This window comes from Magnolia sinica, chromosome 4 (genome assembly GCF_029962835.1).
Source record: "Magnolia sinica isolate HGM2019 chromosome 4, MsV1, whole genome shotgun sequence".
NCBI lineage: Eukaryota > Viridiplantae > Streptophyta > Magnoliopsida > Magnoliales > Magnoliaceae > Magnolia > Magnolia sinica.
Window position 1 is genome coordinate 71,157,356 of NC_080576.1, and position 24,597 is coordinate 71,181,952.

Below are 24,597 nucleotides of genomic sequence, written 5' to 3' on the forward strand. Positions count from 1 at the left end.
GAATTAATTTTGATTAGGTAAATTTAATTATAAATAAACAAAAATAATAATATTAATTAATTCAAAAATTTGACATTTGATAAATTAAATTTTAAATATTAGAAATTAGTTATTAATGTGGATTTTCTATCTATGTGGCTACTTAACCTTAATAAGATAAACTTTAATAAAATAGAAATTCAACTCTTATGATTAAAAAAATATAAAATCCAATTAATATGTTTAGAATAAATCTTTCATATAAACATTTAGAAGGAAGCAGAAAAATTGTATTAAAAAAAAACAGTCAAATTTTATTCATATATTACTAAATTAATTAAATTAGAATTGTTTAATTTAAATCATACATTAAATTATTTGAATTAATTTGAAATTTAACATGGTTACTTTTAAGAGTTCCTACGCCTTACTGATTTACAATTCCATAAAGAAAATTTAATTTGAATTTAAATAAAATTTTAATTTTGATAAATTAATTATTATGTTATATTAAAAATTAATTCTAAATTTATAATCGAAGATTTTAATTATTTAATTACAATAATTACTAAGTTAATAGCTATCGAATCTTACAACGACTTCTATGCATAATTTGAGAATAACGAAGAATATGTGATGTAACTATGTACTTTATAACCAATCTGCGGTAAGTTACATATTTAGTTATTTTGATTTGAATGGATGGTAGATACTCAAATTGTGTGCATATTTATTTTTAATTAAGAATGAAGGTTGGAATGCGGGTGCGTTCCCCTAGGAATGTCCCTAAAAGGCATAAGTAGGTAAGGCGATCGTGTCCCTTGGGTGAAAATTCCTAAAGCCAGCAAGTAGGACGATTGTGTCCCTTGGGTGGAAGACCCTGAAGCCAGCAAATAGGGCGATCGTGTCCCTTGGGTAAAAGATCCTAGAACCCACTGGATCCTTTGGAATCTCCTTTGTGTACGACGCATGAGTACAATTATGTGCGCGAACATACACCAGAGGTACAACTAGAGTAGTAGTCCTTCGGAGTCTCCTTTGTATACGACGCATGAGTACAATTGTGTGCGCGGACATACACCAGAGGTACAATTGGAGCAGTAGTCTAACCAGCTAATATATAAATGGGTTACTCACCTCAAGGTACTAGTGCATGGGCGTTAATGCAACATGGTCATCCACTTGGGTACGATGTTGTAAAAGATGATGGTTATTTAATTTTGTTATTTATAAAATTCATGGAAAGTTTGACATTCGGAGCATCATTTTGATTCAAGTATTACATTCATATCATCTTTTAACATTCAATACTTTAATTTATGTTTTAAGTTTCAAAAAAATTATTTTTATTATTTGTACATTTTATATAATTATACAAATTTCATATTTGGGTCAGATACAACCCCACAAGTTGTTATGCTCACACCTATATTAACAGTATTTCAGGACTCAGAGATTAGTCAAGGGCAAAGCTAAGCGACGATCTTACCATCCGTCTAGTCATATGATCTTTTCTATTTGCGATAAAAAAAGTATAGTGAAAAAACAACTCAAAAGTGAGTTTAAACATTGTATTGGATGAATATTTGATTTATTGTAATGTTGTTTTTATTAAATTTGTGGTTGAGAATATTTAAAATTTTAATCAAAACTTGAAATTCGGAGTCGAGTTTGGCCAACTCGGGCACCGAATTTCGGGGTGTGACAATTATCGAGTGTTATAAAGTGCATCTCGTCGCCAAATATTTCCATCAACAACCAGAAATTGATTATGGTAAGATCTTTAGTCTAGTGGTTGAGTATGTTATAGTCTGGATAGTTCTTTTCATTGCTCTTCATTATGGTTGGTCCATCTGGCTACTTGAGGTCTATAATGCCTTTTTATGTGGAGTACTCGCAGAGGAGGTTTATATGGCCCAACCCCAAGGGTTTGTCGATCCTTTTCACTCGACTCATATTTGTAAGCTTGATAAAGCTCTTTATGAACTCAAGCAGGCTCCTCGTGCCTGGTATCTTCATCTCACAACTTATTTCCAAGGACTTGGTTTTGTTACCTTCACTATGGATTTGTCACTTTTTATTTGTCATAATTAAGGAGACTTAACCATCTTACTCATATATGTCAATGACACCATCATTATGGGCACTCACAATGTAGCCCTTTTCGTTTTATTCTTTGATCTTCATTGGCTATTTGCAATAAGGGATTTGGACCTTCTATATTATTTTCTTAGCATTGAGGCACATCGCACATCCATTAATTTATATCTCACTCAATCTAAGTATGCAATATCCCCTTTTTTTAAATAAAAGGTATTCCCAATAGTCCCACTATTTCCTTTGGTGTGGCCTACTTTAGCCTTGAATCTACATCATTTCTTAACCCGTGTCTTAACATCATCCAACAAGACAGATGGTCGGCATATATTTTTATTAAAAAATATTCGGTGGAGCCCTCTGCCTCACTAATTAAAAAAGAAAGAAAAAAAATCAGTGACATGCATAAGCTCGTTACCACGTTAACAACAACCTCCCGCTTCTCTCTCTCCCTCCTTCTTCGGCTCGATTTGTGTTGCACCTCAACCCACCTGTGCATGACCATCCATCATGTTGAGACCCTTTGGGCCAATCCACACCGCTCATCAGTCCCTGGCCTTCGAAAAATCTCAACCGTTGAAATCTTCATTATTTCTTGTTTTATGGCTCACCTGAATCACATATCTGCATCGTTTTAAATAAACATGATCCATTATCATCTACCAAACCTAATGAACGGAGTAGATTTCACTCAAACATTACTCAGGACCTCATTTAGCATTGCCATCAATTGCACGTCCACATGTAATCCACTAACCATGTCCCTATAAAAATCAAAACTCCCAGAACTCACACATCTCCTTGCTTCTTGTCACTTCCCATCTCACCATCCATCAGTTACAGTGCCCAACTAAGAAATCTAAGCCATTCACCAACCAGCAAGAAGGCCTTCAATGGTAGCTTTCATCCTTCGCGTTCCTTGTCATGTGGCCCAACTAGTTGTGAATCTACTTCATTCTTCACCCAACACCTTATCTCAACCTGATGAATCCATTAAATGGATTTGATCCCTCATAAGCATTCCAACAGACCCCACCTAACATTGCCATGCCTGCGCAAAACTCATTAACATGACGTAAACCCCCGAAATCTTCTCCTTCATCTTCTGTTCCAGACACCTACCACATGACTCCTTATGCAACTCGACTCTGGACCTCCTTAAAATGTTCAATTTCTTCTAGAGATTATTTAAGGGCCTGTTTGATTTTTCAGCTCAATTGTAATTACCATGTAAATGGCTAATAATTATTTACCTAGGTAATTATCACATCTTTCCCAATGCGGATGTGACAACTTACTTTTTTAACACTTAAATTGAGAAATTTACAAAATCAATGTGGGGCCCACCATGATGTATGTGATGTATCCACACCGCTCATTTGTTATGCTAGCTAAATTTAGAGCATTAGCAAAAAAGTGGGGCAGATCCAAAGCTCAAGTGGACCACACCACAGGAAACAACAGGAATAAACGTCTACCATTAAAAACTTTTTGGGGCCCTTAAAAGTTTTGGATAAAGCTGATATTTGTGTTTTCTCCTTATCCATATCTGTGTGACCTTATGAACGGGTTAGATGATGAAAAACCTCAATGTGGGCCTAGTGAAGGAAATAACTTTCAACGGTAGACAAATTAAGGCCACTATTTCCTTTCGTGTGGGACATTTGAGTGTTGGGATTTGCCTCATTTTTCGGCTCATGGCCCAAAATGTTCTAATAAAATAGATGGATGGTGTGGATATATCATATACATTACAGTGGGGGCCACGGATTTAAGTCAACACTTTTGTGTCGATTTTCGAGGTGGAATTACTCTCACCTTTTCAAACGAGGTGAAAAAGTAATAATTAATTATTTACTAGGATTTACATGTATCATGGAAAATCGAACAAGCCCTAAGAAGAAATCCTGAGATTGGGAGAGATTAGAAAACCATGAAGAGAAAAAGACCAACGAGAGAAGAAAGAAGAAAGATACATAGAGTGGAGCCATTCCCAAGTTGAACCACTGTGTTGCCCTCACGTCTGTCGTTGAACTAGGAACTTACTTGGGAAAAGAAGACAAAAAAGAGAGTGAGAGAGAAAACAGGAAGAATAATATATATATATATATATAGAGAGAGAGAGAGAGAGAGATCACAGAGACAGGTTGTTAGGAAGTGACGAGTTCGCATGCCGGGTCAAGCAATCTGTGTTGAGTCTCACTGTTGTTTTGTCGAGTTCGGGATGGTCTTCCACTTCAGTTATTCTTTTTAGCATCCCAGGTGAGTAATTCATGTTATCCATCTGATTGAATGGAACTTTAGACCTTACCAATTGCATTCGTGTGCTATCTGACTATTTACACCTGACTTAGTGAGTCAGTCTGTTATTTTCTCACAAATTGGTTTATGAACTAAGAACTCTAACGTCATAGATTATGGATCGTATTTGAATCCTAGGAACCATTAAGAATAGGTCCATAGTTGCCGAGCAATATTTATAACGAATTGTGTATATGTTGTGTGGTTCATTAAAACCACTTAGAAGATCCAAACCTCCACAAATTGCTAGCAATCACGACCAGACGTGGGATTCTTTCACATCAGAATATCTATTCACAAATCAAGTAGGTGATTTCTCCCTAATTGTGATCTCCACATTAATATCATATACTCATGTATATTGTGTTGTTTCTCTTTATTTCATCGCTATGGTTGTATAGATTTTATATGTTTGGCGTGTATTTCCATTTCCTTATATGATGTGAATTAAATACTAATTCCAATTGTGTCAGAATATATTTTATCTATGCTTGCTAGTGGTAGATACATTTATTTAAATTGTTAAATGGTATTATTGTTTTTCCTTTAAATTGTTGATGTTGATTTCCACATCATAGTATGCCATACTTATTCAGTAATGGGTTGTTATGAGATTTTCGTTTCATATTGCCAAGTTATATTACATGGGTGCTCTGCCCTGGGTAATTTTCTAAAAGATACACACATGGGCGCTCTACCCAGGGTCACTTTCGAAAGATCAGCACGGGTGCTCTGCCCTAAGTAATTTCCTAAAAGATACACACACGGGTGCGCTGCCCTGGATTAACTCCTAAAAGATATTACATGGTGCTTTGTGCATGGTCGTTCCCTAAAAGATATCACGCGGTGATCTGCCCAGGGTCATTTTTTAAAAGTTCGTCATGGGTAATTACTTTTAAGTTACGTGAAGACAATTATTTTGGTTCCTTTTCGAATTTATGCCTTTTGTAGTATATGTCTTAAATTGAATTTGATCTGTGAATTATTAAGTTCTTTTGATATTGATTTATGATCAATGTATTGAAATGTGTTAGGTAGTAACTGTAAATCTCAACTTAGGATAGAAGCAACCCTACAAGTCACCATTGCACTCACAACCAAACAAATTATTTTATAGGGTTTGAGTGTGAGGAGCCAGCAGGACAACATGAAGATTTTTTTTTTTACTGTTATTATTAAATGAATTTCAATGTATTTGTTATTAGGCTGGTGGAAATTGAGTTTTCAATGTAATAAAGTTTACTTAAAATTAGATGATTGAAATGGTAGACAATTCAATTAATGAGAATGAATTACCATTTATTTATTTTTAGTTGGTCTCTGATTACCTATGCAATTGAATGGTAATTATGTTATGGGAATTGAAAGTTGCCATATTATAACCTCATGCTTCCAGGTTTCGGATTCGGGCTTGGCCAACTCGAGTTTCGAATTTAGGGGCATGACAAATTGGTATGGGAGCCAGGTTATAGATTCCAACTGAGGACTTAGGGTAGTCTTTCAAATTATAGACCCAAACATAGGATTCTTTGTTTTTGTAATGAAAAGAAAAAAGTAAAAATATGAACTTAAGAACCCCTTTGTATATATATGACATCAAATATGTTCTTATTTAGGCTATAAATTGATTTAACAGCTCAAATTTGGACTCTCGAATAATTTAAAAAAAAAAAAAAATTAATTGCTACTTCGTTGTGGGCAGCAATAGTTAATAGAAAATAATTATTTTCAAAAAATCATAACTAAATAATTACAACTCCAATTGAGGTGATTCAAAATCCAGATCATATATGGATAAGTTTAATTTCATAAAAAAATAATTAGAAGTTATAATTCCATACTTTTGATATACCAATTTTGGGTTGTTATTAAATTGTCCAAAATTTGTTCAATTCTAAACAGCTCTCACTTTCTGAATTTTAGTATTTTCTGTAGACATTGCGTGGTGCTGAAATTTTATGTTGTGATATTAAACTTATAGATGTTTCTTTTAAAAAAATTCGAAGTCTATAATACATATAATCCCTTGAATTAATAGTGAGAGCAGATACTTCAGAACCTAAATTCTCTGAACATGAACCTTAATATATATTTCAACTTAAATTCTCTTGAAGTTCCATTTATAACTCTTTCAGACCATCTAATCTTCTTTTTAATATGATAAAATCTTCATCATACTAGTCTTCCTTCCAATTTATCATAAATTATACTTGTAAACGATACAAGTCACAGCGATCCATTAGGAACCCTTGGAACGATGCACTTGGGAGCAGATTTCTTGTGAGTAGAATAGTTAAGGCCTTATACAATCTTACCACCTTGGTAGCTTGTCAGAAAAACTTTAAATTGGACACAACATTCGACCAAACCAACATCCACGCCATTCTCACCCTACTCTGAAAATCCTGCTACAATTGAGAATTTGAAAACCATGTTGCACGCCATGCCCGATCATCTCACCCTAAGTCCTAGCACAATTGTCATCTCCACATCCTAGAAACTACTACATTCATAGACTCAAGGGACACCCGAGCCTTCAAGTCAACAACCGTCTCAGCTTCGCCAACAACAGAGTCAAGGATCATTGCTTCAACAAGTCTACAGACCATCTCCACAACCTACGCCGCCATCTACGTACTAACAATTCACACCGTACTCTGCAACACTAGTGTCACCTAGAGATCATCTCTGCCGAGGCACTACAGTCGTAACTGAGATCACGACAACAAGAACTATCCTCGAGACATCTTAGAAGCCACCTCAACAGCTGTACCTACATGTTAGATCTCTCCATCATCAACAACAAAGCCTAGAAGGACAGGCGCCAGAACCTCAGAATCATGTGCACACATATGCCACAACACCATCCTCAAACAACGTGATTCAACCTTACGTGGACACACCTCAGTAATATGAAAATCCATCTTAAGGTTATGATGACCCAACACCACTATAGAGCGATGAGATGCAGGAATGCAATGCCACTACCTTATAATACAAGGACTCAACACACGAGCAAATAATGCTCCATAGTTAGACGCCCAAGCTCCAAAGTAGATTAGTCAACTTAGGTTAGGTAAAGAGTCAGAAGCAGATGAAGAAAGAATCTAGGATCTAGAACAAGATCACAACAACCATCACATAATGGACTAAGGATCAAAGAACAACATTGACCGCCTATACTGGCTACCACAACATTCAGATTCTCAACCGCAATGCTTAGAACCCAATCGCAGCACCAGGATTCTCCCCAACCATGTCAACTACCTTGGTAAATAAATCCTAACAAGACCTTTTGCAATAACTATCTCAACTACACCAAGGATCGCCACTACAATTTTGACAACTGCATCAATTACCTCCACCATGCTCACAGCAAAAAAGACCCCAATCAGACTCTACTCAGTAATAATAACCTCAACCAGGAGAGCACTATCTCATTTGTAAACTCAAAGAAAAAGAAACAAGCTTCACACATGAATATGCAAGCCACCACCTAATGGAACGTCATAATTAAAAGAAAATGACAACGCAATGCAATGCCATCACAAATGCATCACGTGACTTTAGTATACACATTAGTGTAGTAAATTTTGGGGGACAGAATTTTTGCTAAGGGGGGTAGAATGTAACATCCCGGTTTTTTTTCTTTTAATAGAAGGTATTCCCAATAGTCCCACTATTTCCTTTGGTGTGGCTGACTTTACCCTTGAATCTATCTCGTTTCTTGGCCTATGTCTTAACATCATCTAGCAAGATGGATGGATGGTGTAGATTTTACTTAAACATATTTGGTGGGGCCCACTGCTTAAAAAAATAAAAAAAATCAATGACGTGCATAGGCACATCACCACGTTAACAACCACCTTCCGCTTCTCTAACTCTCTCTCCCTCCTTCTTCTGCTCGATTTGTGCTGCACCTCAACCCACTTGTGCATGACCATCCATTATGTTGGGACCCTTTGGGGCAATCCACACCGCTCATCAGTCGCTAGCCTTCGATAAATCTCAACCGTTGACATTTTCACTATTTCTTGTTTTACGACCCACCTGAATCATGGATCTGCCTCATTTTAAATAAACATGATCCATTATCATCTACCAAACCTAATGAACGGAGTATATTTCTTTCAAACAATACTAAGGACCTCATTTAGCACTGCCATCAGTTGCACATCCTCATGTAATCCGCTAACCATGTCCCTATAAAAATCAAAACTCCCAGCACTCATACATCTCCCCACTCCTCACTTCCCATCTAATCATCCATCAGTTACGATGCCCAATTGAGAAATACAAGTTATTCACCAACCAGCAGGAAGGCCTTCAATGGCCATCCTTCATCTTTGTCGTTCCTTGTCATGTGGCCCACCTAGTTGCGGATCTACTTCATTCTTCACCCAACACCTTATCTCAGCCTGATGAATCCATTATATGATTTGATCCGTCATAAGCATTCCAGTGGACCCCACCTAGTATTGTCATGCCTGTACAAAACTCAACAATATGATGTTACACCCCCGAAATCTTCTCCTTCATCTTCTATTCCGAACACCTACCACATGACTCCTTATGTAACTCGACTCCGAACCTCCCTAAAACGCTTGCTTTCATCTAGAGATTGTTTAATAAGAAATCTTGAGATTGGGAGAGATTAGAAAACCATGAAGAGAAAAAGACTAACGAGAAAAGAAAGAAGAAAGATACACAAAGTGTGGAGCCGTTCCCAAGTTGAACCACTGAGTTGCCCCCACAACGATCGCTGATCTGGGAAAAGAAGACAGAAAAGAGAGAGAAAATAGGAAGAATCAAAATAGAGAGAGAGGGACTGTGTGTGTGTGTGTGTGTGAGAGAGAGAGAGAGAGAGAGAGAGAGAGAGATCGCAGAGACAGGTTGTTAGGAAGTGACGAGTTCACCCACCAAGGCACGCAATCATTGTTAAGTCTTGCCGTTGTTTTGTTGAGTTTGGGATGTTCTTCCACTTCGATTATTCCTCTTAGCATCCCAAGTGAGTAATTCATGTTTTCCGTCTGATTGAATGGAGCTCCAGACCTTACCAATTACATTCGTGTGCAATTCGACTATTTGCACCCTCACTCAGTGAGCCAGTCCGTTATTTTTCCACATATTGGTTTATGAACTAAGAACTCTAACGCCACATATCATGTATCATAATTGAATCCCAAGAAGCATGAAGAACAGGTCCATACTTAGCCGAACAATATTTATAATGAATTGTGTATATGTTGCGTGGTTCGTTAAAACCACTTAGAAGATCCAGACCTCCACAAATTGCTAGCAATTACAACCAGACGTGGGATTCTTTCACATCAGAATATCTATTCACAAATCAAGTAGGATATATATATATATATATATATATATATATATATATATATATTGTGTTGTGTTGTTTCTTTTTATTTCATCGTTATGATTGTATAGATTTTATATGTTTGATATGTATTTCCATTTCCTTACATAATGTGAATTAAATGTTAATTTCAATTGTGTCAATTTTCTTTTCCATGCTTGCTATTAATAGATACAATTTATTTAAATTGTTAAATGACACTTATTCAGTATTGGGTTGTTATGTGATTTTCATTTCATATTGTCAAGTTATATTACATGGGTGCTCTACCTTGGGTACTTTCCTAAAAAATACATGCACGGGTGCTCTGCTCAGGGTCACTCTAGAAAGATCGGCATTGGTACTCTGCCCTAGGTAATTCCTTAAAAGATACACACACAGGTGTGCTGCTCTTGATTAACTCTTAAAAGATGTTACATGGTACTTTGTGCCGGGTAGTTTTATAAAAGATATCACGCAATGATCTGTCCAGGGTCATTTCTTAAAAGTTCATCATGGGTAATTACTCTCAAGTTATGTAAAGATAATTATTTTACCTCCTTTCGAATCTATGCCTTTTGTAATATATGTCTTAAATCGAATTTGATATAAGAATTATTAAGTTATTTTGATATTGATTTTTTGCTTAATGTATTGAAATGTGTTACAATAGTAACATGTAAATCCCGACTTAGGATTGAAGTAACCCTACGAGTCACTATCGCACTCACAACCAAACAATTGTTTTCTAGGGTTTGAGTGTGAGGAGCCAACAGGCCTGTTGGGTTTGGACTGCAGAATCACACAGAGATAGACCTAGAATAGCAATCCAAGTGCATGAAGTAAATACAAGAGAACACAAAGATTTAACGTGAAAAATCCTTTCGAAAAAAAACAACGGCACAAAGCGACTTATCTTCACTATGAAAGTAGAAATTATAAAGAGAAAAGATTTACCTGATTCAAACAAGCTTGAATCTCACCGTTGTTATACACCTTTTGCAAACCCTAGAACCCTTTTAGAAAGCTTTAGAATCCCTTAGAATAATACCTCCCAATCTCGTTTACACCCATATATATATATATATATATATATATATATAGGAAGAATCCCAAACAAAATCGGAAACAAATCCCGCACTTCCGCAGTTGCGCGAAAAATCTGTGCAGAATCTGATTAGATTTAAGACATCAAATACAACAAGGACAACATGTAGAATTTTTTTTTTTGGTTATTATTAAATAAATTTCAATATATTTGTAATTAGGTGGGTGGAAATTGAGTTTTCAATGTAATAAAGTTTACTTAAAGTTGGATGATTGAAATAGTATACAATTCCATTAATGAGAATGAAATACCATTTATTTATTTTTAGTTGGTCTCTGATTACCTATGTAATTGAATGAAAATTACGTGATGAAAATTGAAATTTATCATATTATAACCTCATGCTTCCCGGTTTCAGATTTGGGCCTGGCCAACTCAGGTTCCGAATTTCAGGGCGTGACAAATATGTCATGGATCTTTTGCGTCGCTCAAAGATAGATGGTGCAAAGTCTTTACGCTCTCCTGTGGTGATTGAGTCTAACCTCTCTTGCTGTGATGGTGATGTTCTTTTATATCCTCATGAATATCGGAGCATTGTGGGCGCTTTACAATATGTCACCATCACTAGGCTTGATATTTCCTTTGCCGTCAATTAGGTGTGTCAATTCATGCATGCTCCTTGCGCATCTCATTGATTAGTAATTAATTAAATAGATTCTTTGCTTTCTCAAAAGCACCGTTACACATGGTCTTCATTTTCAGAAAGGTTCTCCTACTCTTTAAATTTATTATGGTGCTGACTGGGGTAGTGATTCAAATGATCGTAGATCCACATTAAGTTTTGCTATTTTCCTTTGTGACAATCTCATTTCCTAGCGGGCTAAGAAGCAGTCAACCATTTCTTGATCGAGCATGGAATCTCAATATCATTCGCTTGCTCATTCTGTTGTCGAACTGTTTTGGCTCCAAATGCCATCTCTCTTGCCTCAAATCCTGTCTATGTACGAAGCATGTTGAAGTTGATTACTATTTTATCGGTGAAAAAGTTATTCTTAGTGATGTCATGGTTCGCATTATTGGCTCACTTGATTAGATCGTGGATATTTTCATAAAAGGATTAAATTCTGCACCGTTTCAGTCGTTCTTCTTTGCAAAGATGATACCTCTTCCAACCATACATGTAAATATAAACATGATCTTGACCGTGGATAGGTGGGCCCTACGTGCCTCAAAAATTCACATTGAATGATCTCACCTATCAATCAGAGGACTTTTGCTAGTTGAGTATGGATATTTGTGTTTTGTGATCTATTTGTAGGGCTACCATTCGGAAAGTTAGCAGCATGCGAGCGGATGTTTAGTTACATACCCTAGGCAATAAGGCCCACTTGATAGAAAGCACGGATCAAATCAATGCCTAATGTACGGTTCTAAATTAAGGACACAGGGAATTATAGTCAATAGTGAATACAGAATTTTCCTTGGCAATAGAACAGTGATAGCCTCAGCAACCCCACCTCAAGTTGTGCTTAACATGAATGGGTCATGATATTTCTTTCATCATCGTAGATGGATATATGATTTTTTTATTTTTATTTTTTAAATTCTACATAATCACGAGTTTTAATTAGATGGTAGAGGGAAAAAAATCCCTGTATGTTTACAGACAGCTATATAGCCTACCCCAATTAATTGGGACAATGTTTATATGATGACAACAATGATTTACAGACAGCTCGGTGGGACCACAAAACCGCCAGACGTTCCATCAGCGTTCTTACAGAAAGATTGTGCCGGCCGATTCTGATAAGTAAGCTTCACATCCTGCAAACCAATGGCTTTGCATGGATTGACCGCACTGCAGTCGAATTTCACCGCTACTTGAGTCGCCGAAGTTCCTTGGATGTTGCTATATTTCACTTGACTGATTCTTATACCCGAATGCTGAAAAAATAAATAAATAATAAAAATCAGAAATGTTGGAAAAAATAATTCTAGTTATGGAAAAGAGAAGGGAAATAAAATAGCAATTTGTATCACTGGCTCATAATCTAGCCAGCTGATGGGCTCTTAGATGTAGCCTGAGCCCAGCCTGATTATAAACTGGCTTAAATTTTAGGGCTGATCTTGGCCAACGGGCTCACATGTTTCAGTCCAAGCATGGCCCAAAAGGCATAGGGTTGTAAATGGATACTCGGACCCATTGGTACCTAATAGACCCAACTCGGTTTTAATGGGTACAGGTGGACCTATTAAGGAATTGGTTTGGGTTCAGGTATCTGATTAAAGATTTCGAGTCCATGTGAGAGACCTGGTTAAAGTTGGGTCAGATCTAGTCGGTCCAGTTAGTTGCTGATAGTGATTTAAAAATAATAATAATAATAAATAATTTTTTTTTTAATTTTTAATTTTTTTTTTTAATTTAAGATACACACATGTAAAAGGGCCCATTTATACAACTGGCAAATTTGTGCGTGATCTAATCCATCCATCAGGTGGGCCAAGCTGTGTAAATGATCTTTTTTTTTAAAGCCCAGCTTGATGGTTTCCGAACCCAATTGGATCCGGGTCCAGATAATGGCAGAAGGCCAAGCCCAGGCCAAATAAGAAGCCATAGCAGGATAGACATGGACCGGTAGGCCCACCAGGCAAACCATGGGCCAGTCTTTTGGACTATGGGCTAGGCCCAAAGAAGCAAAATAAGAGTAAGTTTCCATATATGCCCTTGAAATGCTTACCTGACCAGGGCAACCTTGGTTGTGAGGGCAGTAATTTTGGTCGATTATGATGGGGTTTTGGACATTTTTCATGATAGCGTCCTGAAAAACGACGCCTCTGACGAACCCATAACTGGGCCTTCCCCACGATTTTATCCTCAGTCCGTTCTGCGTTCCCTCAAATACGGCATTTTTTACAGTCACGTTTTGCACCCCTGCTTCCTGGAGGTCCTTCCCAAGGCTTCCGATGCTGCCACAACCACACACATGCGCACGTTAGTATCAAGCCGTCAATGTCATGCATGTGTCTATGCATATTACATACGTTGTTTTTAATTTTGTTATTATTTCCCATGCAACTAGCTTTAAGCGTCCTATGGTGCAAATGAGCTGGAGACCAGACCCAATACAAACGTTTCTAGGATAACAAACCTACGTGTGGTACCTACCGTGATGTTTTAATGGAATCCAATCCGTCCATCATATGTACACTCTAATTTTGTCCTTGAATCCAAAAAATCAGGTTGATATAAAACTCAAGGGGGCCACATCATGTAAAAACCATTCCTAAAACCTCTAAAATCACATGTTGTTGTCCACCGAAGCTTGGAATGGTCTGAATTTTTTTGGGTATCATTCATCCTTGTTGGATGCATATTATAAATGGATCAGATGGTATATATAAAACACGGTGGGCCTTAAATGCAATTTCGAATGTTTTTAATAGTGAGCATGTCTCTATCCCAAATCTTCCCTTTGGTGTGGCCTTACTAAGCTTTGGATCAGTCGGGATTTTTGCCAAAAATGGGAAGCACTAGGGGCCGAAAATGATGGACGGATTGGATGTTATTAAAACATCATGATGGTCCCCACACCTCGATTTAGAAATGTTTGTATTAGATTGGAGAAGACGGATAGTACATACTTTGATCCGAACCGTCCTTCCAGCCTAACACCACTTTCATGTGTCAGCGTACATGATCCTAACCATATATGTTGAGTACCATATGTGATTTTGCATGTTGGCCTTTCCTGACGGCTAGGATCTTACCTGATGCCGTGCCCGGGCCCACAAGAGATTTGCTCGACCCACAAGTTCATTGTGCCTGGGCCCACCGAGATGCAATCATCGCCCGTCTTAATGCCTGTGCGAGTGATAGTCACACCCCTTGATTGCTGCACATGTATGCCGTCCGTGTTGGGGCTGTTGCCAGGTGCGATGATCTTGACCCCTTGGATCATCACGCTTTGGCAATCGTTGATCACCACGTGATAGAGCTGGCTGTTGATCGATGTTAGGCCACTGATCAAGATGTCTTTGGCGTTGTTGAAGGTTAGTGACTGCATGTGCGCACCATAGCAAATTAGTATTGCTAGATATCTGAATCCATCGCATCGGATCGGACAATTAATATAAAAAAAAAAAAACAAAACGAAACCGAACATATTTCCTATACTTAGTAGTCAACGGAGGAGTACATCCTAGTGCAGGAGATCTGAAGCTTCCATCAGGTGGGGTCAGTGTTTGGATCTTACCCCAAAAAAACACAGCAGTCAGCAAGTGGGCCATGGCATATAAAAAAATAATTGTTTTAGCCATTGACTTCGTACTTTGTGGCCCACCTGATAGTGAAACAGCCATGCCTTTTTGGGCATATCCTAATGTTAGAGTGATTCCTTATCCGCACGTTGCACTGATGTACAAAAATCAGACCATCCAAATTGTGGGCCTCGTTGTAGATGGAGCATATCTTGAAAATCAGACTGATCAAATGATCTTGATACGTTTGCATGCATGCATGTGGATGGCGGGCCCCAAAGGTGCCGAATTAGCAAAAACTACCCAATATAAATGAGAAATGATTCAGTGGGCATAGTCCATGGAAACCTTAGAAAAAAAATAAGTGCATGGAAACATTACCCTGCACCTAATTGTATTTGGACCCATTGGCCTGCATGCCATCTATCTTGACTGTCCATTAAGTTCTTCCATGCAAAAAATTACAGCAATCAGATGGTCTTATACATCCGTGAGTAGACCCATCCCAAAAATCAGCTGTGTACGGAACTCAGGTAGGCTATAACATTTAAAACTATGTGCTGACATGCACAAAACATATAAAAGTACTTGGTTGGGGCCACTTGAGTTTTGGATCTGAAACTTGGTTTGACTTTGACCCCTCATCTAAGTGGGACACACACGATGGATGAGCTGGATTTGTGAACCACATCTCAGTGCGCCTAATAAATAATTATGAATGTTTTAATGGGAGGCTAACCCCTTTCAAATGTTGTATGTGGTATGGCCCACCCAAGTCATAGATTAACCTGATTTTTAAGCCCGTGGCCCACTATGAAATAGTGCATCTAACTGATGAGGTAGATGTTCTATGCACATCATGGTGGGGCCCACACAGCTCGACCTCAAAGGAAGTTCCCATGTGGTCGACCCCCCCACACACACATATATATGGGAAAAGGTACTATGCGCTCGACCTCACGATAAGCTCGTGTGGGCCCCACCATGATGCGTGTCGACCATCAACACTGTGCATTTGATGGGTCCCCTCTAAATTATGGGATATCTCAAAAATCAGCCGTATACGGAACTCAGGTGGGCCATACCAGCTAAAATCATGTGAAGACACCGTTAAAACATATAAAAGTACTTGGTGGGCCCATAAGAGTTTTGAATGTTGTTGAAACTTGGTCTGAACCCTCATCCAAGTGGGACACACATAATGGATGGGCTGGATTTGCAAATCACATCTCGGTGGGCCCAAAAAATAATTATGAATGTTTTAATGGTGCACGGCTGCTCCCCACTTCTGTATGTGGTGTGGCCCACACAAGTCACGGATTGACTTGATTTTTGAGACCTAGGCCCACGATGGAATGGTGCATCTGACTGATGGGGTAGATGTTCAAAACGCATCATTGTGGGGCCCACATAGCTCGACCTCATGGGACGGACTCGTGAGGTCGTGTCGCATAGTACCTTTTCCATATATATATATATATATATATATATATATATATATATATATATATTACTATTTTTTTTTAGATGAATAGCTATAAGAAATAAAATTACCAAAAAGTCATTTGCTCATTAAATTGGTGTATCTCTAACGTGTAAGTGCTAAAGAGTACTAATGAAATAAAATTAAATAAATACAACCGACCACAACAATTAAAAAAGTGAAAAATACAACAACAAGGCCGGATGTTTTGTGCTAATATGCAATAATTAAGGACATTTTATCACACCAAGCTCGAAATTACAATAGCAACCCTTCACAAACACATGCATGCATGCATGCATCCATACTTAAATTAAATATGAAAATTCATGAGGTTAAATCTTTCATTAGCCTAATTGCTAATTTTATATTTACTACTATAATTTATGTACCTCTGCGCCAGCTGGGCAATTCTGATTGCCCGCTTTGCAGGCCCATAGGCCCTTTCCCTGTCCGTCGAGGGTCCCGCCATAAATCGAAACGCCCTGAACAGTATCAAAATACAGCCAGTGGCCAGATGGTCCTACTGATGCGTAATTGGACGGAGCGATGAAGGTGCCGTCGATCTGAATAGTGATTTTTGTATTTTTACATGGGCCTTTGAAGTTTGTGGGGCCCAACAAATATGATCCACGGGGCACTAGGATTGTTGCAGGCTGAGATGAGGCGCAAGCAGCAGACCATGCACTAAGAAATGGTCTGGTTGTGTCGGTCCTACCGTCGGCTTTTGCTCCAAAGTTCATTATGTTGTAGGCTCCATTGGCTAATTGAAAGTAGAAGAAAATAAAGGAGAGAATGAAACTGATGGACCGAGCCATTTGAGAGAGAGAGAGAGAGAGAGAGAGGGTGTTGATGATGGAAGTTAATGCCGTTGGTGCTACTTATATAGCATTCGGTAATAGGTTCGTTAGGAATGCTGAGACTTTGAAGATAGCCGCGCCGAATTTGAAAGATTTTGCAGCCTTTTTCTATTTTTTATGATTCAATTACTGAAGTGCCCTTCTTGGAAAGAAATGGTACATCTGCTATCATATTGGCCTAGATGGATGCAAATCCTTACCGTCCAAATTCAGATAGTTGAATTGTAACCTACCCATTTTTCATTCAACCATCCACTTGTTTGGAACCCATCCCACGGCTAGGATCGTTCTACTCAGTGTGACTTTTGGACTAATAAGTTGCCAAAGGGTTTTTTGGTAATTTCACAAGAGCAATATGATTGACTAAGAATATCAAACGTTCAAAAGCATCAGGTACCAATAACGTGAGAAATGGAAAGGACGGAGACTTCAGTTTCAACCATAGAAAACCGGACCGCCGCTCTTAAAGACTTGAAGAGTACATGATCTAGACCGTTGGTTCAGACATTCGATGGGCCATGGTCCAAGAATCATTAATTGGCCAGCATATCCCACTTGCTTGTGGATTGTGAACTGCTACTGCTTACTTCATACCTAACCGTCCACATGCAGGCCTTCGTTTGGGAAGATCCCAGAACTCGAACATTTTGGAATGGCGTGCACATGCTGCATGTGTACGGACCAAGCATGCTTTAGGCCAAGATCTACGGGAACGGGCCTTGCGCCTACCAATTGCATGCTTTTGCGGGATGGATTGCTTGATAAGTGGGTTGATCGAGTAAGCACGTGGAGAACCACCATTCAAGGCACATACATGGCCTCTACTCCCCATGCACGAAGCATGCATTCGTTTCCATGACATGGCATTAAATGCTGGGGGTTTTCTTATAATTTCAGTCATTAGTGGATTTAATAGTATGAAAGACTTTAATATATAGGTAATGTAAATTAAAATTTCCAAATTATGGGTTTTAGTGTATATGTATTATGAACCAAAAATTATGGTTATTCAGTTTTTTACTGTTGGAGTGGTGGACATTTATTGGACAGCTATGATGAAAAAATATCCAGCTGTTCTACTTCAACAAACGAGTGTGTAGGACAGCGGTTAAGATTGCTCAACCAATGAGATTTTGGGATTATGATTTAGTGACAGTGGGTTCCTCAATTTTAATGGATTTGGTTTTTCTTAAGGGATGCCACGTGTATAGGCATTTTTATGAAGATGGCATTCTCAGCCGTTTTCTTCTTATAATGCATTTGGTTTACGGGGAAAAAAAAAAAAAAAAACTTTCATGCACTGATAGAGAGTGATGGTTGATACACAGGCGTTAAGGAGTTGTACACCAGGCATGCATGTAAGTCAGGTAAATGGTCCAGATTATGAGATCCAAATAAGATGATTGTGGACTAAACGTATATTGATTAGATATCACGATATGAATTTTCAGTAAAGAAGCGGTCACGAATAAGAAGTTTGGATTGTTCAATCACATCTCATTTGATCACCTATCTATAGTGGTCCAGCAATTCGGACGGTTGAATTTGAGTTAGTGTATTCCACGTATGTAGTCTGAGGAGTTATTTAATGCAGTTTACGGTCAACCAGATAGATGCTTAAAATAAAGAAAGACCATTCCAATTTTTTGTTTTGAAAAAAACAGACTAAGTGTGCATTGATTAGAATTCCAATTAATCTAACCTTAGGCTGATCACCATCTAAAGTGGGCCCATGATTTGAACGGTTTGGATCAAGGTAGGTACATGCAAGTTGTACTGTAGCTTTGTGCGTTGTGCATGGATTCTCATGCCTAATAACCTAACAGAGGTTTCTGCAAGCGGTCACGGTCGTCTTATAACACACGTGGAGAACATAATAGATCATGTGACTTCGCTTCTCTAAGTAGTCTGAAAGAAAACGGCCAGCGTGACTTGCGTAACAGCAGACACGTGGGTGAAACTTTCATGAGATCCGAGCCGTTTATCAGGTATACTGTCTTTCCTTCACCGTGGAACCTGAAAATCATGACAATCCAAAACTGATGTAGGCCACACCAGAGGAAACACTGAAACAGTTGCAATGAAACACCCACGGACCGACCATGGTGTTTATATTTCATCCAGTCCATTTATCTAACTTACTTCATCAGGATGAAAGCATTCCCCGAAAATCAAGCTTATTCCAAAACTCAGATGGAACATAACACGTGAATTTTAGAGTTTTTAGGTATAATTCACCCAAGGGGTGGCCCACCTTGGTGTTAAATCAGCCTGATTTTTGTAGTCAAGACCAAACAAGGGGTGTTGTAACCGATGGGTGGGTAGGATCTTATGCACGTAAACTCATTTCCTCAAAGAAGCGGTGGGCATTCTCCTCACCCACCTTCGCAAGTCACGCCACGGTTTCCGTTAGTAAAAGTTATCATCGTTGAAAAACCCATGTGGAAATCCACCAAATTCATGCTCTTCGCACTATTTATGATCCAAGGCGTTTAGGATATTATATAAATTTTATTTTTTTTTCCCTATTTTTAGTCGTTGACGAATATTGATGGTCCAAAACCGTACATGTGGGCACATGGACCAGATCAAGACCGTTCATTGTCCTGAGGGGACAAAATGGTTGAGGGTTCCTTTCTAAGTGTTAGTGTTAACTTACCTGTCTCCATTAAAAACGCCCACTAAGAGGGAAACGGATTGGATAGTCACCCTGTCACTAGCCAACGGCTAGTGGTGGGTGTTTTTAGGCCCCACCATTATGTATGTATTTTATCCATACCATCCGTCCATTTTTACGGATCATTTTATGATATGAAACCAAAAATAAGGTAGATCCAAATTTCAAGTGGACCACACAGTGTTGATTAAAATGCCCACCATTAAAAACTTCTTGCAGGGCGACAAAAGTTTTGAATCAAGCTGATATTTCTTTTTTCCCTTCATCCAGGTTTGTACTACCTAATCAACAGGTTGGATGTCAAATAAACATTACATTAGGCCTAGGAGGTTTTTAATGGTGGACATTCAATCACTACTGTTTTCCGGTGGTGTGGTCCACCTGAGTTTTAGATATACCTCAGTTTTTGTATCAATCACTAAAATGATCTTTAAAAATGGATGGACGGCATGGATAAAACACATACATCATGGCAGGGTCCACAGAGCACGGACCACTAGCCACCAGGCTAGTGGCAGCGTCACTAGCCAACCACCAAGAGTAGCAGTCCGGATTCAAAAAGACTCTGCACACACTAAAATTTGTGGTCCATGTGCTGCATTCCGCATTTTAGGGCATCCGCAACTGTAGAAGAATGGAAAGAATCTTTCCGTTTCCGTTGTTGGCATGATCTCAGCCGCTGGGATCCTTCTAGAAATAATCCTAGATCATCCCAGGTGTCGAAACTAGGGCGTTAGGAAGCCCTTTCACTCATGGTTTCCAGATCCGATTTTTTTTCGGGTCAGGTCCGGATAGACCTCTGTCCGAACCGACTCGACCCGGATACCTGAACCGATGGGACCCGAACCGCACCGAACAGACCCGAACCGATAGACAGCGGGTAGTATAAAATATATTTTTTATTTTTTACCATAATTTTCCTAAAAATGAATGGACGATGTGGATAAAACACATAAATTGCATAAAATATGTTGATCAAGTCATGAGGACCCAGATGAAGGGAAAAAATAAATATCAGCTTGATCAAAAACTTTTATGGCCTACATAACGTTTTTAATGGTCAAAATTCATTCAACACTGTTTTCTATAATGTGGTCCACTTGAGATTTCAATATACCTCATTTTTTTTCTAATGACTTAAAATGATCTATAAAAATAAATGGAGGGCATGGATGAAACACATACATCATGGTGGGGCCCACAGAGGACGGACGTCCGGTGGCCAGAGGAGTAGCCCGTCCGTTTCCGCTTTCCAGTACAGCGTACAGCTGTAATACATCTGGCCTCTCGAGCTGCAGGCGCTCCTCGAGCTCCGTGCTGTACGGACGGTTCAAAGGAGATCGAAGTTATGGCCCCACAGTGATGTATTTATCATATCTACACCGTTCATATACTTTTAGAGATAATTATAGAGTATTATGCAAAAAATAAATAATATCTAAAGATCATGTGGCCCACACCACAAATAGCAGCAGAGAATGATTTTCACGGTTAAACCATTCGTGTGGTCCACTCGATAGTTAGATCCGTCTTATTTTTCGTCTCAAGCCTTAAGACGAGCTTGGAAAATGGATGAACGGTTTTGATATAACACATATCTTATGGTTAGATCTACAAACCTTGCTCCCTTGGATTAAAAAATTACCATGTACAGCCCTGCTTGCGTGAAAGGCAAGTAGCTTGGTTTTCGTGCACTGCACGTCAGATATTCAATAAAAAACTTGTATACCCTTAGATTGGAAGTTCTTTCATATTCATGTGGGGCTCACTTTGATGTATATGTTTTATCTAGGCCGTTCATCAATTTTTACATATTATTTTAGCCATTGAATACAAAAATTAGGTATATTAAAGATTAAAGTAGACTACATCAAATGAAACAATTTAATTAAATTTATATATCCGAATTTTACCCAATCCGATCCGACTCGGTTTTCCTAACCGAGTCGGACACTGTTCGAGTCGCAAAAACCATTCATCGAATCTGTCCGAATCATGTGACTCAGATCTGGGCACGGATCGGATCGGATTCGGGTCCAGCCTGTAAAATTTCGGATCAGGTCGGAAAGAATCTTTCCGTTTCCGTTGTTGGCATGATCTCAGCCGCTGGGATCCTTCTAGAAATAATCCTAGATCATCCCAGGTGTCGAAACTAGGGCGTTAGGAAGCCCTTTCACTCATGGTGCGGAGATCTCGAGAAAGAAATTGTCGGCCCATGAAAATGGCATCCGAAATGGGAAAATCTCACATTATCGCCAAAACACCAGGCCATCCATCTAAAACGTGAACTTCACAATGATCCGTGGACCCCATCCAAACCAATCAGAAGGCTTGGATTGGAGGGTGATCCCCTAGATCAATATCCACCATGAATAGGGTGGTCATCTTCGTCGATTTGGCCGAAAACTGCACCATCAGCGCGTGGGCTCTATTTCCCAATCAAAGACGTCCACCTAGTGGCCCATATTGTTAGAGGATCATCTATAACGTCAAAATACTGCCATGCAAATAAAATGTTACTCAACCAACTTAAACACACTTGATAGAACGGTTAAACCCAATAACTAATCTTGGATTAGTTACGTCTGAAGCCTTTGGAAGAAATTGCGGAGGCTATAAAAGCTCCCTTTCCAATTCAGGAAATGCCCTAAAGAAAACCTAAAAGTTAGCGAAATGAGAGAAATCAGGAGAAGGCGCCATTTATGTTGCTGCACGAGGTTGAGTTGACTCGATTCGAGTCGTCGCGAGTCGAGCTAATCCATGCTTACTCCAGTTGCTGGACGTAAATTGCAGAAAGGAGAAGATAGAGGAGATAAGAAAGAAAGAGGAAGAAAAGGGAGAAGTCGTGTTGCCTTAACTGTAGTGTCTAGTTGAGTTGACTTGGCTCGAATCGCTGCACGTTTAGGCGAGTCTAGGCCCACTCTCATCCAGCTGAAGATAAAAGAAACAAAGAAGAAGAAGAAGAAGAAAGGCAAAGGAAGAAATGAGAAGTAGAAAGGAGAAGATCAGAGAGAGAGAGAGAGAGAGCATGTTGGTGCCACACTAAATCAGGACGACTCGGTCCGAGTCTGGGCCAAATCTGGGCTGAGTTTAAACCTGTTCGGGTTGAGAAATGAGATAGAACAGAAGATCTGCTGCCCATTGACACACGCTTGCTTGAGCCAAGCTACCGGGTCGAGTACTGACTCAACTCATTTCACTGTTTAGCACTGGAATTCAGCACCATTGTTGGTTTACCAAGTGAGAGAGAGAGAGAGAGAGAGAGAGAGAAAGACCAAGGAGAAAGGAGCGTGAGAAGGAGTTGCAGTCTGCCTAGTCAAGCTGAGTTAACTCAGCATGTTGACCCAATGATTCCATTGATTGGGTTAGCTGTGAGTTGTGTCCATATCACTGTTGGACATTTCATTAGAGAAAGTGGAAGGAAGAAGAATTGGGATAGATGATGAAGAAGATGAGTTGGGGGAGCTGTCGAGTTGAATCCGAGTTCAAAATAAGTTCGTACTTCTCACGCGATGTCGAAATGAGGTAGGATTTGGTTAAGACCGGGCTGAACCAATCGGGTTTGATTTAGGAGCGAGTCGAGTCAAGTTGAGACGGGTGGTTGAGGTATGTTAATCGTATCCAATTATTAGTGAGTTTAATATCGTATACATGTGCGATTAAAGATCTTTATCTTATGATAGAAATGGAATTGTAGGCGAGTTGAATTAATCGAGTTAACAACTACGTGAATCAAGTTTGGTTGTAAGAGCACATCTAACCAAGTTTAATTAGAGTTAATTATTTTTAAAACCTTGCCTTAGATTAGTTGGAATTGTCCATGTGTAGATTACCTTAAATTCGAGTAAATGCTTAAATGAATTCTAGTTGAAACTGAGTCAAATCGATCTAGCAAAGGAGTTGGAATCTTAAATCATCTACATCTACACCCGAGTGCCAGATAAGTCGAATTAGGCGATCCGATTCGGAGGTGAGGATTACCTTCAAGCTTTTCTACATCATGATAATTATATAGTTCACTTATTTCATTATTTGCTTAATTAAATATTTAGTAAAAATGATGAAGAATGCTAATTTATATTTGAGTGAATTCTTCCTAAATGATCGATCATTGGATTTACATTCAAGTAGTTGAGCATGCTATATATTGTAAAATTCTCTATCCCGGTTTAAATGAAACATTTCGTATGGATAAACGCTATTGATATTTTATGTGGCTTATTTCACCACTTGTGTTTACTGTATGGATGCTTGGAAATCCTCGTACTAGTGGCCATTTGTCTAATAAATTAAATGGAGTTTTTGTTGTAGATTTACCATCTTATGGACCATTTGTTGCCTATGTGGCTTTTGAAAAAATTCATTTTTTTCACAATACACTTTTTCAGGACGATTTTAGGATTCTTCACTTCAAATCTTCGATTCTCTTCATTTCTCAGTTGGTTTTCTTAAATCATTGGCATGTGAATTCTTCAGTCTTGGTCTCCTAAGATTCATCATTTGCCTTGGTGATTCTTGAGCATCAAATTCATGCTTTTAACA

The 24,597-nt window shown here is 38.6% G+C and overlaps 1 protein-coding gene across 1 annotated transcript; it reads right to left on the minus strand.

Annotated features, from left to right (window-relative positions):
* Positions 1-12,420: 12,420 nt before the first annotated feature.
* LOC131244534 (polygalacturonase-like) lies at positions 12,421-17,401 on the minus strand. The gene is made up of 4 exons (XM_058244079.1): positions 16,911-17,401; positions 14,547-14,836; positions 13,517-13,745; positions 12,421-12,722 (listed from the first exon to the last, which is right to left on the minus strand). The coding sequence occupies exons 1-4, from the start codon at positions 17,334-17,336 to the stop codon at positions 12,504-12,506; spliced, it is 1,164 nt and encodes a 387-aa protein (XP_058100062.1). The 5' UTR covers positions 17,337-17,401; the 3' UTR covers positions 12,421-12,503.
* Between the last annotated feature and the right edge of the window lie 7,196 nt (positions 17,402-24,597).

What these genes read in the sequence shown, in the direction of transcription:
- LOC131244534 (XM_058244079.1), bottom strand. Translation starts at nt 17,336, where the DNA reads ATGGCTCGGTCCATCAGTTTCATTCTCTCCTTTATTTTCTTCTACTTT. An exon ending in ATTGCCCAGCTGGCGCAGAG is followed by an intron (nt 14,837 to 16,910) that starts GTACATAAATTA and finishes GCGCACATGCAG; the next exon opens with TCACTAACCTTCAACAACGC. An exon ending in ACCAAGGTTGCCCTGGTCAG is followed by an intron (nt 12,723 to 13,516) that starts GTAAGCATTTCA and finishes TTATTTTTTCAG; the next exon opens with CATTCGGGTATAAGAATCAG.